This window comes from Lipotes vexillifer, unplaced genomic scaffold (genome assembly GCF_000442215.2).
Source record: "Lipotes vexillifer unplaced genomic scaffold, Lipotes_vexillifer_v1.1 scaffold6, whole genome shotgun sequence".
In the NCBI taxonomy this organism is placed as follows: Eukaryota; Metazoa; Chordata; class Mammalia; order Artiodactyla; family Lipotidae; genus Lipotes; species Lipotes vexillifer.
The window spans coordinates 98,863-123,467 of NW_006799037.1; the positions used below are offsets into that span (position 1 = coordinate 98,863).

At 34.7% G+C, this 24,605-nt stretch overlaps 1 protein-coding gene across 1 annotated transcript in view; it reads left to right on the forward strand.

The window, feature by feature from the left end:
• The window catches only part of IPO7 (importin 7), a 49,659-nt gene that overhangs the window by 23,319 nt on the left and 1,735 nt on the right, over positions 1–24,605 (forward strand). Inside the window, exons 5-24 of the mRNA XM_007471383.1 lie at positions 1,336–1,492; positions 3,098–3,187; positions 5,613–5,707; positions 5,827–5,911; positions 7,718–7,852; positions 8,503–8,602; positions 9,369–9,445; positions 9,812–9,928; positions 13,111–13,200; positions 13,611–13,817; positions 14,124–14,243; positions 15,326–15,454; positions 17,241–17,307; positions 17,391–17,516; positions 17,939–18,036; positions 19,190–19,285; positions 19,977–20,197; positions 20,294–20,499; positions 21,702–21,908; positions 23,515–23,631. Of these exons, the coding sequence (XP_007471445.1) occupies positions 1,336–1,492; positions 3,098–3,187; positions 5,613–5,707; positions 5,827–5,911; positions 7,718–7,852; positions 8,503–8,602; positions 9,369–9,445; positions 9,812–9,928; positions 13,111–13,200; positions 13,611–13,817; positions 14,124–14,243; positions 15,326–15,454; positions 17,241–17,307; positions 17,391–17,516; positions 17,939–18,036; positions 19,190–19,285; positions 19,977–20,197; positions 20,294–20,499; positions 21,702–21,908; positions 23,515–23,631 (2,540 nt within the window). The remainder of the gene's footprint in view (positions 1–1,335; positions 1,493–3,097; positions 3,188–5,612; positions 5,708–5,826; positions 5,912–7,717; positions 7,853–8,502; positions 8,603–9,368; positions 9,446–9,811; positions 9,929–13,110; positions 13,201–13,610; positions 13,818–14,123; positions 14,244–15,325; positions 15,455–17,240; positions 17,308–17,390; positions 17,517–17,938; positions 18,037–19,189; positions 19,286–19,976; positions 20,198–20,293; positions 20,500–21,701; positions 21,909–23,514; positions 23,632–24,605) is intronic.

Sequence of the window (24,605 nt, forward strand, 5' to 3'; positions counted from 1 at the left end):
CCTCTCCCGCTGCGGAGCACAGGCTCCGGACGCGCAGGCTCAGCGGCCATGGCTCACGGGCCCAGCCGCTCCGCGGCATGTGGGATCTTCCCGGACCGGGGCACGAACCCATGTCCCCTGCATCGGCAGGCGGACTCTCAACCACTGCGCCACCAGGGAAGCCCTCTCTTGGTGTTTTTTATTCTTGGCAATTTACTTTGCTTCTCATTTCTCCCAGTAGGAAAAAACAATCCAGTCTTTTAAGAGTGTCTACCTTTTAAAACTGTGCTAAGATATTCAATTCTTAGATACATTTTCTCCCTTCAAAAAGGCTACTGGTAGATAAAACTGGAGTCTGGTAGGGAAAATCAATTACCTAAAAATTTTTTTAAAAAGCCAACAGACTTTTTAACAATATTGTTAAAATGCTAAGGAATCTATATGGGGGAATGTCTCAATTAGCTATTCTTCACTCATATCCTTAGAGCAAAATGTGATTCAGAATTCAGGATTTTTCAGATTTTAGAAGGGTAACAAGGTTCACATAATACACTCCTATGTACCAGTACCCAGGGATCAAACATATTATTATTATATCTGATATAAAATATGTGAATATTCACTCCAAATGGGATAAATAGAGATCATAAATAGCCTGTTGAGGTCAGGTTTTGTTGCCAAAAGGTTACCAAAGAACTTCTGATTTATAGTGCTTTTAGAAATAGAATATTTTCTGCTTTATAGATGCCACTTCTGCCTTAATGCGCTTTGTATGTAAATTACTTAAGGATGGTTATATGTAATCAATTTTATATTGATCAGCTGCTAATGTTTAAAAGCCAAATTGTTGTAGCTCCTCAGTTGTATCAGTATTCACAGTTACAGATAGCATAGTGAGGTGGTTAAAGGGCAGATCCTGAATCTGCTGAGGTTCATACCTAGATGTCTGTACTGGGAAAGATACTTAACGTCTCTGTGCCTCAGTTTCCTCAACTATAGAAGTGAGAATACTAATGGGGCCTTGAAGATTATTTACCTCATAAGTGCTCAGTAAATTTTAGATACTATTATTTGAGGTTTTTTTCAAGTTGCTTTTTGCCTGTGGTTTGATTCCATAGTAGGTTTTTCTTCTTTCTAGGAATGTAAAATTGCTTAGAAAGTATTTGCTTATATTTGTATGAACAGACAAGTAGTTTAAATTTATATCTCATATGTATATAAGATATAAATATATATATAATAGATATGTATAGATATATATACTTATCTACCTACCTATCTATCTGTCTATATATATATATATATATATAATTGTGAATAAATTCTCACAGAATTAGTTTGTATTCCTACCCAAAGGTATAAGAAACCAGAGGAACGGAGTCCATTGGTAGCAGCAATGCAACATTTCCTGCCAGTTCTAAAGGACCGTTTTATCCAGCTTCTTTCTGATCAGTCTGATCAATCTGTCCTCATCCAGAAACAGATTTTCAAGATCTTCTATGCTCTTGTTCAGGTAATTTTATAAAGTAGTTTTTATATGTAAAGTCAGTCTGTCATTTGTCACCTTAAACAATGATAAAGAATTTCAGCATCTGAATAATATTTTCACTTGAAAATCTACATTAAGTGGATAAATTGCTAGTCAAATATAAATTGCCAAAATTATAAATACATTAAAGTCTAACCAAGCATACTTTCCCAAATACACAAATAGCTCTGATAAGTCTTAAATTATAAGTGGGCAGTCTTAAGTTTTCTTAAACCATCTAATACTATTTACAAAATTAGTAAAATTTTCTTATGATCTTTGTATATTGTTCTAAACCTTCCTGGGATAAAAGATCCCACTAAAGAAATGGTTGTGTCTGTAGTCTCAGTGGACTATAATTACTTATGAAACAGAGTTTTTGATTTGGATTAAAATTCTGGCTCTTTTTGTGCCACATAGCCAAAGAAAGATTCATCTCATCTACCAGGACCTTTGGTTCAATTCATGCTATTACTTTTTTTTTTTTTAAATCTCATTTAAATGGACCTGTGACTTTATTTCCACTAAGATTATTATAACTGACTCACTCTATTGTTTGGTTGGATTTTTCATGCCTTTGCTAGATCTTTAAAGATAATCTAATATCTTTCTAATGGCTTCTTCTTATATAACTTTTTAAAAAATGATTTGGATAGACAATATACTGTTTTTTAATTGTTTTTCCGTCTAACTGGTAGGATCACAACTTCTAGATTATAAAAATAAATTCTTTTTATAAATTATTCTAGGGCATAGGACCCAACTAATTTTTTGAGACTAGCATACCTTGACATCAAAATATAGTACTGTCTCATTTGTGAAAATAGAGGTCCTAAAATCCTAAATGGGATATTGATGTTGTGAGCCTATTAAGTGATGTGATTTATATCCCAGGAACACAGGAATGGATCAAGAGTAAAAACCCAGTTTTTGTGATTAACTTTTATATTACACGAAAAGAGAGGCCTGTAAACAGTCTTTAAGGATGCCAGATAAAGTATTTGATAAAATTTAATAACCATTTCTGCTTTAAAGCAAAACAAAACAAAAATACTTAAGAATCCTGGAATAGAAATTTCCTTACCTTGATAAAAAATGTTCACTAGAGGGCTTCCCTGGTGGTGCAGTGGTTGAGAGACCGCCTGCCGATGCAGGGGGCATGGGTTTGTGCCCTGGTCCGGGAAGATCCCACATGCCGCGGAGCGGCTAGGCCCGTGAGCCACGGCCTCTGAGTCTGCACGTCCGGAGCCTGTGCTCCGCAATGGGAGAGGCCACAACAGTGAGAGGCCTGCGTACCGCAAAAAAAAAAAAAAAAAAAATGTTCACTAGAAATCACAATAAATATACCTCATGGTGAAAATCAGATACATTCCCAGTAATTTGGGAATAAGACAAGGATGCCCACTATCGGTGCCACAGTTCACCATTGTACATAACTAACCAAATCAGCCAGATGAAAAATTTGCCTATGTACTGAAAGAGAAAATGTGGATTGAATGAAGTACTTTTTGTAGGTTTTGTGAAGAGTAAAAGGAAGTTGGATTTTCTTTTGTAAGGATTTTAAAATATTGATTCTTGATTTTAATTTAGTATACACTACCACTGGAGCTGATAAACCAACAGAACCTGACAGAATGGATAGAAATTTTAAAGACTGTTGTGAACAGGGATGTACCTAATGTAAGTCTCTCTGTATTTCTTATATCACTAAGCTTAAATATTTAGTTACCTTTTGAGAATTTTAACTGATATTTCCTAAAACATTCTTTGTGAATTTATATTATTTATGAGGCAGATTTTTCTGGATAGAGACACCATTTCATTTGTTTACATATGTGAATATATTAAGTGAAAAATTGTAAAGGGTTATTTTGTATATTATTAAGTGCTTGTATTATATCTTTGTTTATTCCATCCTAATTCTGTTTCTTCAGTTTTTAATTGAGTTCATAACATATGTCACCTGACATATGTTAGAAATTTTTTTTCTTGTAGTGAGAACTTTTAAGATCTATTCTCTTAGCAACCTTCAGATAAACAATATAGTATTTTTAACTATAGACACCATGTTTACATTACATCCCCAGGACTGACTTATCTTACAATGGGAAGTTTGTACCTTTTCACCATCTTCTAAAACTTAACTGTGGTAGTCATTTCACAGTATATACATATGTCGAATCATTATGTTTATACCTTAAACTAATAACAATATCAGTTATTTCTCAAAAAGGAACAAAGAGCCTATAGCTGGATTTTAGCCTAATAATTTGTCAGACATGCATGAACAGGGGTAGAACTTGATTTACAAGTTGGTCAAACTTTGTAGTTAGTTATATTACTTTTTAAATAACAATTTCATAGAGCTATAAGTCAAATACCGTAAAATTTACAATTTTAAAGTGTACAATTCAGTGTTTTCCAGTAGTACATACAGAGTTGTCCAACTATGTTATTTTTTTCACATATAATAAGGATTTTAAAAATAACCACAATTTTTCTTTATTATCTAGTTTTCTAGAGAGGTAGGAAATTTACAATTCCTGAATCCCTAGTGTGTTTTAAGTACTTTTATATACCTTGCTTATTTAATCTTCAAAATAATTCCTTCTGAATTTATTTTAAACAGAGACATGGAAGGGTTGTGTAATTTATCCAACATAATTTTATTAGTGAGATAAGTGAGACCAGCCTCCTGTTTTGTAGTTTATTGCTCAAATTTTTATTTTAAAAAAAAATGCAGAAGAAATAAATAGGACGTTTCTTGCATTCCATGGGAAACTAGTTTGATGTGTTATTTTCTGTACACATTTAATAGGTATAAAATATAGCTTTAAGAGTTTTCATACTTACATTCTGTACCTTTTTTGGTATAATTTGTAATCATAAACATGCACATATAAGTAAACAGTTCAGTGGGTTATGAGAGTCATATTCACCAGAGTAACCATCACCTAGAATGTTTGCTGGTGGCTGGGTCTGGTCATCCCTACCATCAGCATTCTCATTTCTAGCACCATAGATTAACTTCACCTGTTCTAAAATCTAATAAAAAGGTAATTTTTTGTATCTACCTTCTTTTGCTTAATATTACGATATATTCATGTTGTGCTATGGTAGTTTGTTCTTTTTTATTGACGAGTAGTACCCCATTGTATGGGTGTACTACAGTTTATTTATTTACAAGTTGATGGACATCTGGGTGGTTTTAAGATTTTAAGATTACAAATAAGGCTGCTATGAATGTATATGTTTAACTTTATAAATAACTTCCAAAGTGGTTGTACCACCGCTCTCACTGGCAGTGTATGGGAGTTTTGGTTGTTCCACAGTCTCATTTCTCTGTCTTAACTTAAAAATATGTCATGGATGTCTTAGGTCAATATGTAATGAACCAATTCATTCTTTTAATGGATGTTGCATAATTAAACATCCCCTTGTTAATGAATGTTTAGTGCTTGGCAGTTTTTCTCTGTTACAAATGGTTTTGTAAATGAACATTCTCATACATATATATTTATGTATGTATACTAATATTTTTGAAACTAGATTTCTAAAATGAAGTTTTTCATGCCCTTTTGATTTGAACTATACTAGTTTTTTTTTTTTTTTTTCTTGCGGTATGCGGGCCTCTCACTGCTGTGGCCTCTCCCGTTGCGGAGCACAGGCTCTGGACGCGCAGGCTCAGCTGCCATGGCTCTCGGGCCCAGCTGCTCCGCGGCATGTGGGATCTTCCCGGACCGGGGCACGAACCCGTGTCCCCTGCATCGGCAGGCGGACCCTCAACCACTGCGCCACCAGGGAAGCCCTGAACTATACTAGTTTAAGCTACTTGCCATGACTTTGATCTATATATTATTTGGATCTTGATTAAAATGTTTGAGTTTAAAGTTTAATAAGACTTTGAGAAAGCATGTCCTTTGTAACTAAGTAGTGAAGTGCCTGCCTCTTATATTTAAATAAGGGTTAATACTTTTCCTATTCTAGCCTTTTATTATGAAAGGCCATCATTGGAGGAGGATTCATGTTTTTGTGAGTCTGTTCTGAACACACACTATTCCTTTTAGATTGTATTGTCTATCATTAAATAAATGTCTCTTTAAAGGAAACACTTCAAGTTGAAGAAGATGATAGACCTGAGTTACCATGGTGGAAATGTAAGAAGTGGGCTTTACATATCTTAGCAAGGCTTTTTGAAAGGTACACATTTCTCAATATATGATCATTTGAGTTTATTGTTTTCAAGAATTTGGTTTTTTTTTATAAGTGCTGATATAAAGCATTATGAAGACATGATGGGCATTTGAATGTTCTTTTAGATATGGAAGCCCTGGCAATGTTTCCAAGGAGTATAATGAATTTGCTGAAGTATTTCTGAAGGCATTTGCTGTTGGTGTCCAACAGGTAAGTCTAAGATAATTTTTCCAAGTAGAAACATGACACTATTATGTTAATTTGTCTTGCTTATTTCTAGTTTCTTTGGCATTCAAAGATTGCATGTAGCAGTCTTTAACATTTTGAACACTGTAGTAGTTCTCAAATGTTATGGTCTCAGGACCTCCTTACACTCTTAAATTATTGAGAACATCAACAAGCTTCCGTTTATGTGGGTTATACCTTGTGATATTTACTGTATTAAAAATTGAAACTAAATTTAATGGTATTATTAAAAAATAACAAACCTATTACATATTAACAGAATACATGTTTTTGTTAAAAATAATTGTTATCCAAAATGAAAAATTTTTAGCAGGAGGAAATGGCATTGTTACACATTTTTACTACTTTAATGTCTGCCTTAATAAAAGGCAGCTGTATACCAATCTACCTCTGTATTCATTCTGTTTCAATTTGTTTTAATGGAAGTAAATAAAGATAATTTGGTCTCAAAGATAAGAAGTTGGAAAAGGAAAGACTTTTAATATACTTTTCATATAATTGGGGAAATTTTTGATATCACACCAACATTTGACAATGGTATTTTCTTAAAGGTTAATTGTAATTTAGGCACTGTAACAATAAACATTTCATCTTCTGTTATATTAACATCCATTGTACTTTGAATGGGTCTTTTATCCATATATGATTTTATAACATACTGCCCTGGTCATTGGAAAATATTGACTTATTGAGTCTATGCCGATTTTCTAAATGTTTATAGATTTCCTTATGTAGTTTTTTAAAATTACAGTCATTAATATCACCATTGAACTCATAACTGTCTTTAAATATTGGAAAGCTGTCAGGTGGATCTAAGTAGTGGGTGTAAGATTTTGAGAATTCTAGTTTTGCTTGAAAGCTCAAATTTTAACACAAGTAACATATTGTCAGTTTCCTTGGAGAGGCTCATTTTGTTCATTTTTGAGACAAAGATCTGCCACACACAAAAGTCTAAATAATCATAATTTGTCTATCAGTTTTTCTTTCATGCTTATGATAATATTTGGTGGGAAAAGCTACTATTTCAGCTTTTCTTCCAACCATCGTACTTTGGTATGTGGCAGAAGTGCTATATGTATACTTCCCATTTATTAATATTTATATTTCTGGTTCACTAAGGACATTCCTAAGGAAAGTTTATTCTGCGATTGTGTGGCTGTAAAGAATATGATGACTGCTAGTACACTTTAGTGCCACTCCTTTGATTCATGTTAGGGACCTGAAGTTTTACCATCACTGCTTTTGTACCATCGATGCAAATGTCAACACAGTAAAAAGGGTACATAATGTTTTAGCATTATTATGAAAATAGTTTTGACCTGTCAGACCCTCTGAGAGGTCTGTGGACCATATTTTGACAACTGCGATTCTCAAGTATCAAGTTGAATTAGAACTCTTGGTAGACATTAAATAAGTAGGTGAATGGTTTGGGTAAGATTTGCCTAGAAGCTGATTTTAACAATATAGTGCTGTCTCAGAATATTGTGGTATGTTCCACAAGTAGCATATGGTTTTCTCTTCTTTTTATACTTAATCAGAAACTAGTCCTTTGACACACAGTGTTACTTCAGTTTGTTTATTTTAAATACTTTGGGAATAAATATAGTTCTCCAATACATAATTTAAAAAATTACTTTCTTTTTAAAAGAATATGGTGGTTATTTTATGATAATGACCTGGGTAAGAAGTGTCAGATGTTTTTGCTAGCTTGTAAGTGGTTAAACTTTCTATTTAAACTTTGTTTTTTGATCAAAAATTTTTTTTCCAAAGGTTTTATTGAAAGTGTTATATCAGTACAAGGAGAAGCAATATATGGCTCCTCGAGTTTTACAACAGACATTAAATTATATTAATCAAGGAGTTTCTCATGCTCTCACCTGGAAGAATCTGAAGCCTCATATACAAGTAATAATTTTCTGTCTGAACTGTTTTTCTAGAAAATGTAATAGAAATAAATTAATTACCAAAAGGTTGAAAAAGTGCATTTTTTTTGTTGACGTGTGTTACTTAGTCTAGTTCTGGTAATTGTACATTAGGAAAATGATGCAACATCCTGATAAACTTTATAAAAGGTATATTGTGGATATTCAGATTATTTTTTAATCTGAAACTCTTATCTTAAAATTTGCTTTTAAGTTCTTACTGTTGGTTGGATCATGATTATAGTTTAACATGATTAGTTAACATCATGTAATTTGGAATAGGCAAAGGACTATTTCACCAAATTACTTTTGAGGCTAATTTGCTTATGTACTATTTCCAATGTAATTTATTTGCTTTATTTAGAACTGTAGGGTTTGATGGACTAAAATTTCATATTGCATTTTCTCGGAATACTTAATTGCTACCTATGTACACATGTCTTACAATGACTCGTTGCACAGAGAGAAAGAATATGTACGTTGATAGTCGATCTGAGAATGCATTAAATGCTTTACTGAAGTTTGATGTTAGGCTTTAAAACACAAACTGGAGAGTTACTTCTGTTTTAGCACTTAACGGAAATTTGAAAGTTTAAATTTGAAGACCGACTTATCTTAACTTTTAAATTGCAGGGCATTATCCAAGATGTTATTTTTCCATTGATGTGCTATACAGATGCTGATGAGGAACTTTGGCAAGAAGACCCCTATGAATATATACGCATGAAGTTTGGTAATGAATTTTCACTTTTTTAGAAATGAAGTATGTCGGTAGTTAAATTTGTATATAGTAAACCTTGAATATTAAGGCCTCGTCTTAGGAACTGAAAAGCCTTCTGTTGTTTTAATGCAATTTATTCATTGTTTAGACTCAGGAAGCTATTCATTAGTTTTGGCATTTGAGAATGATAATCTTTGCTTTTAGCAGAAACAAAGTAGTGTTAGTAGTTATGATTATTGGATATGCTTCTGGCACATGCCAAATCTGTTAGAAATACAAGGTTACACCTTAAACACTAAGTGTCTAAACTATAAACTATACTTTTGGATTCCACGTCAGTCATCATGTGTGTGGAAATGGAGATGACGCATACTGGAAGCTGGAGTCTCTGCATGGGACTAAAGAATTGTAATTTGGCTAATGTTGAGTATTAGTCCTTCTTTGTACCAAAATCTTATGTACTTGCAGTCGTTTGTACTGTTGTGACCCCATTGTGAAAATTCTCACAGTAGTGGGGTTTTGTATGAAAGAAAATAATCATTGGGAGAAGTTGATGGATTAAGACTTAATTTGTACAGGAAAGACAAGGAATTAGGCTTTTGCAAAGTTATATGCGGATCTGGGTTTGTTTTCATGCTTGTCTTCTGTGAAGATTTAGCAAAAATTTAAGGTCCTTTTTTGTTGTTGTTACAGAGCATCATTTGCAAATTATGTGAAAATGTTTGTTGAAAAAATTGAAATTACTATTTTCTGTATTAATTTTAAATTTATTCTCTAGATGTGTTTGAGGATTTCATCTCTCCTACCACTGCTGCCCAGACACTTTTGTTTACAGCTTGTAGTAAGAGGAAAGAGGTAGGTTATTTAATATGTGGATAACTTTTGCTTTAATACTTAAAATATTGGGTTTTTAAAATTACTTTATTGAGTGTAGTTGATTTACAGTGGTAATTTCTGCTGTACAGCATAGTGATTCAGTTACACATGTACATACATTCCTTTTCATATTCTTTTCCACTATAATTTATCACAGGATATTGAATAGATTTCCCTGTGCTATACAGTAGGACCTTGTTGTTTATTCATTCTGTATATAGTAGTTTGCATCTGCTAATCCCGAACATTTAGTTTTTAATGGTAGCCATATAGGTCATTTTGTTGTCAGTGTTTTAAAAGGGTTGTTTGGATATCCAGTAAAGCATACTTTTCTCTTTATTCTAGGTACTACAAAAGACTATGGGATTTTGCTACCAGATTCTTACAGAACCAAATGCTGATCCTCGAAAAAAAGATGGAGCCCTACATATGATTGGCTCTTTAGCTGAAATACTTCTGAAGGTATTTCTGTGTGTGTGTGTGTGTGTGTGTGTGTGTGTGTGTGTGTGTGTGCGCGTGCGCACGCAAGCACAATTAGTTTGTTTTAATGACAGCAGTTGAGATAAAACAGAATTGAGGTACAATTCACATACCATATGGTTTGCCCATTTAAAGTGTACAATTCAGTGGTTTTTCGTATATTCAAGGAGCTGTGCAACCGTCAACTCTAATTCCAAAGCATTTTCATCATCCCAAAAAGAAACCCTTTTATCAATCACTCCCCATTTTCTCCCAAATCTCCCAGCCCTAGCTCTAATCTACTTTTTGTCTCCTCTGTGGATTTGCGTATTCTGGGCATTTCATATAAATGGAATGATAAAACATTTGGTCCTTTCTGAGTGGCTTCTTTGACTTAGCATATTTTCAGAGTTCATCCATGTTACAGCATGTGTCAGTCTTCATTCTTTTTTTATTGCCAGATAATATTCCATTGTATTGATATGCTGCATTTTATTTATCCATTCATCAGTAAGTGGACATTTGTTTCTACTTTTGGGTTATTATTAACAATGGAGCTATGAACATTTCTGTACACATTTTTTTGTGGACATAACATTTTCATTTCTCTTGGGTAATACATATGTAGGAGTCAAATTGCTGGTCATATTTTGAGAAACTGCTAAACTGTTTTCCAAAGTGGCTATACCATTTTATATATTCATTAGCAGTGTGTGAGGGTTCCAGTTTCTATGTCCTCATCAACACTTGTTATTATCTTTTTAAATTACAGCCATTCCAGTTGGTGTCAAATGGTACTCTCATTGTGGTTTACATTTCCCTAATAGCTAATGATGTTGAGAATCTTTTTATATGCTTATTGTCCACTGTATATCTTCTTTGGAGAAATTTCTATTCAAATTTTTTGTCGATTTTTATATTGGGTTATTTGTCTTTTTATTGTTGAATTGTTAGAATTCTTTATATATTCTAAATACTGGAAACTTTTCATATACAGTTGACCTTTCAACAATACAGGTTTGAACTGTTTTTGGGGCCACTTAACACATGAATTTTTTTCCAACAATAATTACTACAGAATTACATGATCTGCAGTTGGTTGAATCTGCAGATGCCAAATCACAGATATGCAGGTCAAATTGCAAATTAAATGCAGATTTTCAACTACGCAGAGTGTCAGCACCCCACCCCCCTTGTTATTCAAAGATCAACTGTTTGTGGTTTGCAAGTATTTTCTGCCATCTTGTGGATTATCTTTCCACTTTCTTGCTGATGTCCTTTGAAGTACACATTTAATTTGATTTTGAAATAATGTCCTCTATACTTTTTTGCTGTTGCTTGTGCTGAAGGTAATTCTTTTTGCATATGAGTTATCTTCTTTTCATGTTGCAAGACAATTGTAAAGTAGTCTTCTTTTCTTCTCAGAAAATTGATCTTTAAGGAAGTTTGTAAGCATGAATATATCCCTTCACAGCCTAGGAACATCATGCTTTTGTGGCACACATTTTCTGGTAAAGAATGGCTGACTGGATTAGGTGTATGTTTAGAAACCTCACCTTAATTGTACACATTTCGTCTGACTTCATAAGATCTGAAATTTGTTTTCACTTTAAAGTTAATAACTATTTCAAAGTGTAAGTAAATAGTTAGACAACAGTTCATCCTACTCCCAGAAACCTTGCTGCATATGATGCTCCACTGAATTTATCACCATTAATTTGTGGGTATATTTTGTGTATCTTTCAGCTTTTCTATATCTGTCCACCCATTCTTCTCTTTGTTTATAAAGGGTAAATTACGTGGTTATTTGTTGTGTCTGGGAATCTTGAGTGAGTTCTCTTCTCACATTCAGGTTTTTGTTTTAACTTTATATTTTTAAATTTTATACTTAAAGAAAATTTGCAAAAATCATTCCCATTACTCTTCACCCAACTTTTTCTAATGTTAACAGATAGCCATGCCGCAATTCTCAAAACCAGGAAATTAATATTGATATGATACTATTAACTAATCTACAGACCCCTTTCACATTTTATAAGATTTCCCACTAATGTCCTTTTTCGTTTGGTCCTTGATCCAGTCCAGAATCCCACGTTGCATTTAGTTATCATGTCTCGTTGGTCACTTTAGTTTTTTAAAGTGTTGTCAGTTTTTTTTTTTTTTTTTTTTTTTTTAAATTTTATTTTATTTTTTGCGGTACGCGGGCCTCTCACTGTTGTGACCTCTCCCGTTGCGGAGCACAGGCTCGGGACGCGCAGGCTCAGCGGCCATGGCTCACAGGCCCAGCCGCTCCGCAGCATGTGGGATCCTCCCAGACCGGGGCACGAACCCGTGTCGCCTGCATCGGCAGGCGGACTCTCAACCACTGCGCCACCAGGGAAGCCCTGTTGTCAGTTTTTAATGTTGATCCTAATATGCAATTCAAGGAACTCTTCTTAAAAACTTGTTACCATTTAGAAAATATCCTATTTTAAGATTCACAGGAGTATCTTTAGATATCCAGATTATTACCCTGAGAGCAGGATATTTCTCAATCTATGTTGTATTGTTCATTTAGAACCTTTCCAGAGAGGTTCTTTCACTATAATAGTTTTATATTAATGTTTTATACTTATATAAATATAACTATTTATATTAATAGTTTTATAACAAAAAACGTTTAATAAGCTAAGGAATAAAATTAACCACTCTTCCCATTACTTAAACACCATTGATGTTAAGATTTGGCATAATTGCTTTCTAAACAAATGATGTAAAAGGACTAAAAAAATGTACCCAGTGATTTTTCTTTTTCTTTTCTTTTCTTTTCTTTTCTTTTTTTTTTTTTGCGGTACGCGGGCCTCTCACTGTTGTGGCCTCTCCCGTTGCGGAGCACAGGCTCCGGACGCGCAGGCTCAGTGGCCATGGCTCACGGGCCCAGCCGCTCCGCGGCATGTGGGATCTTCCTGGACCGGGGCATGAACCGGTGTCCCCTGCATCGGCAGGCGGACTCTCAACCACTGCGCCACCAGGGAAGCCCCCCCAGTGATTTTTGATAGTAACATTCGAGAATAAGAAAATTGGATGTGGATCTTGTGGTTCAAAATTCCAGAATAAATGTATGCTTTGACATCAGTAGTCATTTTTAAAACTTGTGTATCTATTTGGCATTTGAGATGATTGTATTTGGAACTTTATTTTTACAGAAAAAGATCTACAAAGATCAGATGGAATATATGTTGCAGAATCATGTATTCCCTCTCTTCAGCAGTGAACTAGGCTACATGAGAGCGAGGGTATGTTTTAAAGCTGTATTGATTTATACATTTATGTCTTGTAATGAATAACTGCTTATGTGGACTTTTATATGGAAACTTTTAAATGTTCACTTTAAAGCCATGTTTTATTCTAGACTTTCGTATAAGTCTTTAAATGGCTGCTCATAATGTGTGCATAGTTTTCATCTGTGTCTGATAGCAGTGTCTGTCTGTGTTTTGCATTCAGGTCTTGCTATCCACACAAACATCATGTAGCCAAAGAGTAAGTTGGGATCATAGTACTGGTCGAGTGTTGTGTCTTTGGACATATTTACCACTGGCCAGCCTCCAAATTCCCACACATAGCACTTTGACACTAGAGATATTGTCACATGGTGGAATTTAATGTAAGATACCTATAGTAACTCACTGCATTTTTTTAAAAAAAGGCTTGCTGGGTCCTTCACTATTTTTGTGAAGTGAAGTTCAAAAGTGACCAGAACCTGCAAACAGCCCTAGAGCTGACACGAAGATGTCTGATTGATGATAGGGAAATGCCTGTTAAAGTGGAAGCTGCCATTGCACTTCAAGTGCTGATCAGCAATCAAGAGAAAGCTAAAGAATACGTCACACCGTTCATCCGACCTGTCATGCAGGCTCTTCTTCATATTATAAGAGAAACAGAAAATGATGATCTTACCGATGTAACTGATCAGCAAAGAGAAAGGTAAAGGATTTATATCTCAAAAATAGTGCAATGTGCATTACACATAATTGTACAAGGCATAATTGTAGAAACTTGATACATTGTCTTCCTTTTTATTTGAAACGATTTCTTGTTTCCTCTTTGGTATATATTGTGTCAAGTTTTAAGGAGTTTTAGCTGTTTTGGCCAAAAGTTTTTTTCTCTTTCTCTTACAGCTAAAGAATACATCACACCATTCATCAGACCTGTCATGCAGGCTCTTCTTCATATTATAAGAGAAACAGAAAATGATGATCTTACCAATGTAATTCAGAAAATGATCTGCGAGTATAGTGAAGAAGTTACTCCTATTGCAGTAGAAATGACACAACATTTGGTATGTTATTTGAACCAGTCATTTATGCATTACTTAGATTACAGTATTTTCACAGAGCTTCTGTATGTCAGGCACCATTCTAAGCTCTTGATATGTATTTTAACTCATTTAATTCTCACACAATCCTATGAGGAATATTCCTATACTGAGAGAAAATGTGAGGTATAGAAAGTTTAAGTAATTTGCCCAGATTAGAAGGGGTGGGTCTGGGATTCATACCTGAGCTGTATGCCTCTACAATGCAGAGCTGTTTACTTGTACTCACATTGCATCATGACTACCTTGTTTGTGTGGTTTCCTGGAATGCTTTGGACCAACTGAAAGATAGAGATAATAGTTATAAATAGATTTTTAAAGTGAAATTTGTGTAAATAGTTATTTCGTAGTTGACCTTTGTCTATTATACATAGCCCTGCACTTCTGAGAATTAACAGTGTAAATTATTTAAGGATAATAGAAAATATGGACATGTACCCAACAATTATCCGTTCATATTCTCTATACAATGGTTTACTTGGTACAGTTTGTATTCTTGCTAAATACTGAGGTTTGAAGACTCTAACTCTTGGTATTTGCTGTGTATATTTTTAAGAGCTGATTTTGAAGTGGGTAAAGACATTTGGATAAATATAGTAGTGTTCATTAAAAGTATATTGCATTATAAAAAGCTGATATTATGACTCCTCATAACTAATGACTTTGCTCAGTTGCTCAGTATTTTTCAAAATGATTGAATTCAATGGCAACAAAAACCTTGATGACTAGTATTTGGGCATTGTCAAATGTTAGCCAGTAATTTAAATAAAAATATTCATAATATTAAGCACTTTCTATGCCTTGCTCACAGTATCTATGGACATGTCAGGAAAAAGAGGTCAAGTAATCTGTTTAAGGTGACCTAGTAAGTGGCAGAGCAGTACCATTGATTATAGAGCCCAAGCTCTTAAGTAATGTTAGTTGATTTGGAAATGCTGATCGGTTGTGCTGTCCCAGTGAGAACATTTTAAAAATTAAAAGTTTTAGACAAAAACGTGTTTATACTGCTTTAATGACAAACCTTAATTACATTCTCTTGAATGTAGGCAATGACATTTAATCAAGTAATCCAGACTGGGCCAGATGAAGAAGGAAGTGATGACAAAGCAGTTACTGCTATGGGAATCCTGAATACCATCGACACACTTCTTAGTGTAGTTGAAGATCATAAAGAAGTAAGAAAACAATCCAGTGCTGTAAAGGTTTTAGGGAATTTCAAGCCATTCTTCATCAACTGTTCTATGCTTTTTGGAGGGCTCTGACTTATCTTTTCTCTGGTCATCTTCTCACATACCTTGATTTTGCTATCTATTAACTAGTACCCTTGTGTAGGTACCTTACAGATATTTTAGAAGGAATAGGAAGGAGGTATTTGTATCACCGTATCTTTACCCTCAAGGCTCTGGGCTTTGGCTCCCTCTTAGGGTTACCTTTTCACATCCAAAATTATGGTGATTCCTAGGAAAACATATTCTTCCTAGTTTTCCTTTTTAATAAAAATTTTTTTTAGTTAGGGTGTAATACATATAACATATACCACCTTAACCGTTTTTAGGTGTACATTTCAATGACATTAAGTACATTCACGTTGTGCAACCATCACCATCATCTTCCTAGTTTTCTTCTTTTACTATTGTCTTTTGGAAAGGTAAGCGAATTGTAATCATGAATGTTAAAAGTGGAATTATTTAAAACATACAGAAAAGAGTAAAAAACATAGAAAACTAACCAGTACCCCTTACCCACCACCTAAATTTATTAGATTTTTAACGTTCTGTGATATATCCTTAGACTTCCAGTAAGAAAAATTTTCAGATAATGTAATTGAAACCATTAGGGCACCACTTCTTAATCTCATTTCCCTACTTCCTTCCCTTAGAAGTAAGCATTGTTCTAAATTTGGTGTTTATAATTACAATGCAGATATTTAAATCCATAAATTATATTTTCACATTATCTACAAACTGCCTTTTGCAACCTGAGAGTTTCAGATTTTTTTTGTAGATTATAATTGGAGATAGCTAGAAGCCATGAGGAATCCTATAGCTACCTTACGGTTAACAAATCAATTGCTTACTATATTTGAAGAGTTGAAGATGTATTGAGTATATGTATTCGAAATGGACATCCTGCTTCTAGATCTGATTAGTAAATTTTTTTTTTTTTTGTGGTACGCGGGCCTTTCACTGTTGTGGCCTCTCCCGTTGCGGAGCACAGGCTCCGGACGCGCAGGCTCAGCGGCCATGGCTCACGGGCCCAGCCGCTCCACGGCATGTGGGATCTTCCCGGACCCGGGCACGAACCCGTGTCCCTGCATCGGCAGGCGGACTCCCAACCACTGCGCCACCAGGGAAGCCCCTGATTAGTAAATTTTATCTCATTTCCTCTCCCCCACTTTTTAAACATTCTGATGACTTCCAGGGATTTGGGATCCAATTGAGGACCATACTGACAAAAGGGGAGTGTGTATTTTCTGTCTATCTTGTATGACTTGGGGACCTAGCTCACTATTATGTAAATGGAGGTGGCTTAAAAATTATTGGGAGTGGTAGGAATAATGCCTTATTTTAAATAATTTTTCAGTAAGCTACTGATTTACATCTCAATTACACTCTATTATATCTGGCCTGAATTAATCTATGTTTACAGACAAAAAGATTTTAGTCTCTGCAGAACAATGTGGCTCCTTTATTTTCATACTTACCTGCATTTTTCCAGGAAATTTTTTTTTCCTTTACTTTATAGGTAAACTATGCATGTTCTTTCTTTGTCTCATTTTAATGGTATTTCATACCCATATTGATTCTTAATTTCATAATATGAGTCATTTTGAAACAGAGTTAAAATATTAATTTGTTCACAATATTGACTTTACATTGAAATGCATTGAATTATTTATACATTATTTAATAATTCATTCAGTGTGCTACAATTCCATATGATTTTTTTCTTCTCTTTTAGATAACCCAGCAGCTTGAAGGAATCTGCTTACAGGTCATTGGAACTGTTTTACAACAGCATGTCTTAGGTATATATCTCTGATTGTGTTAAGAATACACTACTATTTCATATGAGCAAGCATTGTCCTAATGACTCAGTATTCTCTTTTAGAATTCTATGAGGAGATCTTCTCTTTAGCACATAGTTTGACATGTCAACAAGTGTCTCCACAGATGTGGCAGCTACTACCTCTGGTATTTGAAGTTTTTCAGCAGGGTGGCTTTGATTACTTTACAGGTAAGTCAAGTCATCATAGAAATACTAAGGATTCCTCCCCATTTGTATTCAATTTTAGTGTATCACTTGAATACAAACTTTTGAATATTCTAAGTGTTTTGTTGTTTGGATAAGTTATCAGTAGCAATTAGTGCTCAAAGATGACCCATTATACATTTTGATTTAGTTATCACTTGAGATTTTTTTCTTTAACACAGATTCTTCTGCCCCCTGTCAGTCTTCTTTGTATAATCTTTAACTGCTAAATATGAAGGAATGCACTTTAATAATAGCCTCATTTTTATGTTTAATTATAAGTGAATAATTAAAAGTGAACTTTAGGGACAGAACATTCAGACTTGCTTTTTTTTTCTGAGATTTTTTTCAGAAACACAGCATATATGTTAGTAAAGATACTTAACTGATGCTTTTTATTAATACAGATATGATGCCTCTGCTTCATAATTATGTAACAGTTGATACAGACACACTTTTGTCTGATACCAAGTACCTTGAAATGATATACAGTATGTGCAAAAAGGTAGGTCACTTTTAGTTAATATAAGCATGTGAGGCTGGTGCTATAAAAAGTACAAAATTGTGAAGAGACATGGTACCACATTATGGTGAACATATTATACAGGTCTGACAGAATAAGAGCTTTAAGAGTTATAAACTGAAAATGGCTATGATTTTTAGATCTCTCAGTAATGGCTTTGACAAGTATTTGTTTTATGTCTGCCCTCTGACATTTAATTGGAGTTATAAATGTTTGGGTTTTGGGTTTTTTAAATAAATATATTTATTTATTTATGGCTGTATTGGGTCTTCTTTGCTGCGTGTGGGCTTTCTCTAGTTGGGGCGAACTGGGGCTACTCTTTGTTGCAGTGCGCGGGCTTCTTATTGTGGTGGCTTCTCTTGTTGCGGAGCACGGGCTCTAGGCGCACAGGCTTCAGTACTTGTGGCTCGCGGGCTCTTGAGTGCAGGCTCAGTAGTTATGGCACCCGGGGCCAGTTGCTCCGTGGCATGTGGGATCTTCCCGGACCAGAGCTCGAACCCGTGTCCCCTGCTTTGGCAGGTGGATTCTTAACCACTGCGCCACCAGGGAAGTCCCAACACCAGGCATTTAAAAAATGATTTCGCTTTACGAAGTTTTTAGATGTGTTTGTCCTCATCGATGTCATTTCTTTCTGAACACTTAGTCACAAAATAATCATCTAGTTATGTTATTATTTATTGCCAAATTATATTGTTTATGTTAATACTCTGGGAACAGAGATACCTATACCATCTACTTTCCTATTCCAAAACCCTTATCCTTAACCCTTACATTCCTCTAGTGCTAATGAGCACATCAAATCCATGCTTTTATTTCTTGTCTGGAAACAGCCTTTGCCATCAACAGATTGCCTCTACTTCCTGCTCATCTCATTCTCCATTGTCAGTATTTTTTTAGACATAGTGGTTGTCAACTTGCTATGGTCCAGAATGGCACTACATGCGATGTGCTTTGATTATGTAGACCAGTATTACAGACGAATAACTCCAAATCCTAAGGGTGCTTTAGACTATAGTCTGTACAATGACTATTGCAGTCACTCATATTAATTAGAATACCTTAAATACTTAAGCAGCTATAGACTGATTCAAGGTTTTGTGACTCCTCCTTGCAGTTTATATTTTGTATTGATCAGGTTCTTACAGGAGTTGCAGGAGAAGATGCAGAATGTCATGCAGCAAAATTGTTAGAGGTCATCATTCTGCAGTGCAAAGGGCGTGGCATTGACCAGGTCAGTGAAACTATTAATGATTCGTGTTGGAGGATTCAGAGAGGGAATCTTTCCCTTCACTTTTTCATTTTGGGCATTTGTTCTATATATTTTGTATGTTGTTTATTATGACACCTAGATAACATGTTAAAATTGTTCATTTAAAATTTAACCAATATTTAATAATGATCGTATATTTAATATGTATGCAAATATGACTGGCAAGTTTTATGGCTACTTGTTATGCAAGGTAAGCTTTGACAAGATTTTTTTTAAAGTATATTGTGAGAGTATTGTTTGCCACACTATCACTTTGCAATAAGATGGATTTAGTCATTAAATTTCCATTGTCAGTTTCAATGGGACTTTGAAAATCCATCTTTATTGAGACATAATTGAAAGATAACGTATAAGTTTAAGGTATACGGTGTGAAGAGTTGATAAATGTTTATATTACAAAATGATTACCACAATAAGGTTAGTCAGTAGGAATATTTTGAATCCAATATTGCTATTGTGGTGGGGCTCTAATAGCTCAGTGAAGACCAATTTTTCTCTAAAATTGGATTTCCCACTGAATTGGCTCAACAGTAAAAATTGGATCATTTAATGGAAGGGGGGTTAGTTGAGGCAACAAGAAAGTTAATATGGGTGGGTAGTTAACGGCTGCTTTACTTACAGTTTTGGAATGTTTCGCTGTCTTTCTCTACAGTGTATTCCCTTATTCGTGGAAGCAGCTTTAGAGAGACTGACAAGAGAGGTGAAGACAAGTGAACTTCGAACAATGTGCTTGCAAGTTGCCATTGCAGCTTTGTATTATAATCCACACCTACTTCTCAACACCTTAGAAAATCTTCGCTTCCCTAATAATGTTGAACCAGTTACAAATCATTTTATTACACAGTGGCTTAATGATGTTGATTGTTTCTTGGGGTAAGTGACATATATTGGATCTTTATTTACTTTGTAAGGAACTCTGCAAAATCTTCTTTAAAGGAAAATAAGGAAATATTTTATTTTATTTTTTAGGCTTCATGACAGAAAGATGTGTGTTCTGGGCCTATGTGCTCTTATTGATATGGAACAAATACCACAAGTTTTAAATCAGGTTTCTGGACAGATTTTGCCAGCTTTTATTCTGTTATTTAATGGATTAAAAAGAGCATATGCCTGCCATGCAGAACACGAGAATGACAGTGATGATGATGATGAAGCTGAAGATGATGATGAAACGGGTAAGGGATTTGCAGTGGAGGAAGCCAGTCTTATTACCCAGTTAGAAATATCACTGGACTTGTTCTTTTAGCCCTTCTCCTAAAGAAATGTGGGATCATACCCAAATGCTTTCATGTTCATTCATTCATAGAACTAGAGTGTAAGGTCCATGAAGGCAGGAACTTTCAGCTGTATCACCATTATGTAAAGCAGTTCTAGGCGTATATAGTTCCAGTGTTGGCAGGTTTTTTGCGTGTGTTCTTATATATATATATATATATATATATATATATATATATATATATATTTATTTTATTTATTTATTTTTGGCTGTGTTGCATCTTTGTTGCTGCACGTGGGCTTTCTCTAGTTGCGACGAGCGGGGGCTACTCTTTGTTGCAGTGCACAGGCTTCTCATTGCAGTGGCTTCTTTTGCTGCGGAGCACGGGCTGTAGGAGCGCGGGCTCAGTAGTTGTGGCTCACGGGCTCTAGAGCGCACAGGCTCAGTAGTTGTGGCACATGGGATTAGTTGCTCCACAGCATGTGGGATCTTCCTGGACCAGGAATCGAACCCCTATCCCCTGCATTGGCAGGCGGATTCTCAACCCCTGCACCACCAGCGAAGCCCTGTGGGCAGGTTTTTAGTGTTGGTAAACATCTGTGTATTAGTGCTAAAATCTAGCTATATCTACACTGTAAAATTAAGTTAATTAGATGTTGGCTAATACATTTCACCGGTAAGACAGTATAGACTACAAGAATATAAACTGATAGGATGTTGTTTAAAAGAAATTAGTGTATAACAGTATAACACTTGCCATTTTTGTCTTTTATCATGTACTATCTTAGCCAGCTAGCCTTTTTTTAAAAAAAAATCTCATAAAAGGTATTCTGTGGATATAATAAACTATTTTACTTTACTGTTGGTATTTGATTTGGTATATACCATAAGTCTCAGAGCACACCAAGTGCTGGTTCTCATATTATGCAGTCCTTTTTCAGACTTCTAGTACTAACAGTTGTGGTTAGTTTTCTTAGATTTCTATGAGAATTTTTTTTCTGTTTATTGCTGAATATGTATTTAAACACCAATTCCTGGAACTCTTCCTTGAATTTATTCAGTTGTGATTTGTAATTCACCAACAATGATCACTGTCACTGAGTTACAGTGAGTAACAGAATATTCCAGTGTTACCAAGAGCACCTTTTTATGACTTGGCAGAGGAACTGGGGAGTGATGAAGATGATATTGATGAAGATGGACAAGAATATTTGGAGATCCTGGCTAAGCAAGCAGGCGAAGATGGAGATGATGAAGACTGGGAAGAAGATGACGCTGAAGAAACTGCCCTGGAAGGCTATTCCACGATCATTGATGATGAAGATAACCCTGTTGATGAGTATCAGATATTTAAAGCTATATTTCAAAGTAAGTTAACTTGTTATATGTAATTCAGATAGCTCCATATGATCCATTTTCCTGAATCAATTTGTTCGTATTTACGTCTGCCCCTTAAAGAAGGGGTTTTGGGTATATCAAACCCAAACTAAAATGTGATTTAGAATTGTTAGGCAAAGTAACCAAAGTTACTTGTACTGTTGCCTTAGAGATTCAGTGTATTTTCCTCATCCTATTATTTTACTTTTATTTAGATTGTAATTTTGAAATATGCACGTCATAGGAAAATTGTATAGTTCAAAAAGTTTATACAACAAGTTTGTTTTTCCTACTTCTAATTTCTAACCTCCCAGCTTTCCCCAGAAATATCTACTGTTATGTCTCTTTCTTGTGTTTATGTATTTGTGTATCTTTTTTTTCCCCTGGCTAAACCCATGCTTACCTGTCTGAGAATTTGACCATTTATATAACATTTATGGTCTTGGAATCTCTGTTCTTTTCTGCTGTTTCACAGTGTGTGGCTACAGAATACTAGGTGCCAGTTTTTGTTTTTTACATCTGTGTTCTTTAACCCAACTTAAGAAATTAGAATTGGCACTATATTTGAACATCCTTTCCCTCCAGAGTTAACTACTGTGCTATTTTATCATTCGTATGCATTATGAACGTTGATGTAGAATAAATTCTCTGATAACCAGAACATTAATCTTCCAAGCCCATGACAAAGCAATTGTGATGCAAGCTTGCAGAAACGCAAGGAATTGTTTCTGAGCTACATGGCAGGCTGTAGGGATTGATTGAAGTGCCAAGAACTTACTGACTGACTTTTGTCCATGACTTTGTATTTTGTATACTTAAACACATGTTAATCCCTAAAGGATGGTTTATTATAGAAGGCTCATCCACAGTGAATGCAATAAAGTAGAAGTAGAAAATCATGTTATAGAGAACATTTTCTCTCTTTCTCACTCACTCACCACACACACCCCTTTATATAGCTAATTGAAATACAGAAATACATAGACTTGCTACCATTATATATCAACTTATGTAGTGCATGTTTTTGTTAATAAACACTGAGATTTTTAACACCTGATCCTGTGGCATGCTGCGAAATTTTGTTATTCCTTTGTCACAGGTTGAGTTTGACAGCTATTTAGGCTATAATGTAAAAGTGTGTGAGCATTTTAACTTAAATACTGCAGAGCACCTTTCTATGGAAAGACAGTACATATATCTAAGAAAGGGTTTTTTGAATAAGCAATGCAGAATAAGCAATGCAGAAAAAAATAAGTTGCTTTAACTCTGAATCTTTTAAGGGGTTTGGGTTAACTTTATTTCTAGTTTCCCTAGTTTGTTACTTATTGTATAACAGTTGGATTAGGCTCTAAATCCTTATTTACTAGAGATAAGAATTATGACTATGATTAGATTTTTGAGGCATAATGCTAAACCAGAACTTTTTTTCCCCCTGTATCTTTTTTTCGCAAGTAATTTAAAATACCTTAGATTATTATTGGGAGAATATAAACTAGATCAGAATTTCAGTATTGGAGGTGGAGTAGAGGGAATAGAACAGAAAAGAACTACCAGGACTCTCTTATTGCCCTTTTTTCCTTTGTTTTCTTTTTGATAGCTATACAAAATCGTAATCCCGTGTGGTATCAGGCTCTGACTCATGGTCTTAATGAAGAACAAAGAAAACAGTTACAGGATATAGCAACTCTAGCTGATCAAAGAAGAGCAGCCCATGGTATGTTAATTGACCTCAACCCCTCTTTTTTTTTTTTTTTTTTTTTTTAATATTTTTTTTTTTTTTTGAAAACATATTTTTTTTTTTTTTTTAATACTTATTTTTTTATTTGGCTGCACCAGGTCTTAGTTGCGGCACCGGGATCTTTAGTTGCAGGGATCTAGTTCCCTGACCAGGGATCGAACCTCAGCCCCCTGCATTGGGAGCGCAGAGTCTTAGCCACTGGACCACCAGGGAAGTCCCAACCTCAACCCCTCTTTAATGCAATTAATGACTTTGATACAGCTTTAAAATTTAAATTAAGTGATTAAAAGCTACAGTTGTTGGAGGTGATAAATTAATTCCAATCTGTAGGAATGAAAAAAAGAATTTTGGGTTTGGCCATAATTTACTGATTTTAAGTATAGTTGAAGACTACTTTCAGTGTGCAGTAGCTTTGATAAGGTCGCTAAATCTCATGGGGCTGGTTTGATAGTAGAAAATTCCATTAAAATTGTGAATTTTAAAGTTATGAAAACTGCAATTTTTTTTGAAAACTGCAATTTTTTAAAACTATATTAAAGACATCATTTCTTTTCATCGTTAAACATTTCAGTATGCCTTTCAATACAGGATGTTTCAGATAATACACAGCCTAGTAGTTTTCTAGAGGTCTTAATACTGCGTCAGACTAGTTTTATATTCAGAGAGGTTCCTCCGTATAAAAAAGGCACAGCTTTCTAAAGTATTTAATTTGAATTTGCCTGCATTAGATTCATTAGCTGTAATTACCTTTGGAGATTGGATCCTTCTGATTTAGTATTTGACTCAAAATAGAGTAAAGATTTTTCTTTTTAAACAATGCAAAGTGAAAGTTGGCTAAGAAGTCTGTAGCATACAAGAGAGAGTTCATCTTCTCTTCATAATATACTCTTCACTTTTTTCTATACATTTGGAGGGAGAACAGAGGCCAAAGTTTGGAACTTCCTGGCTAA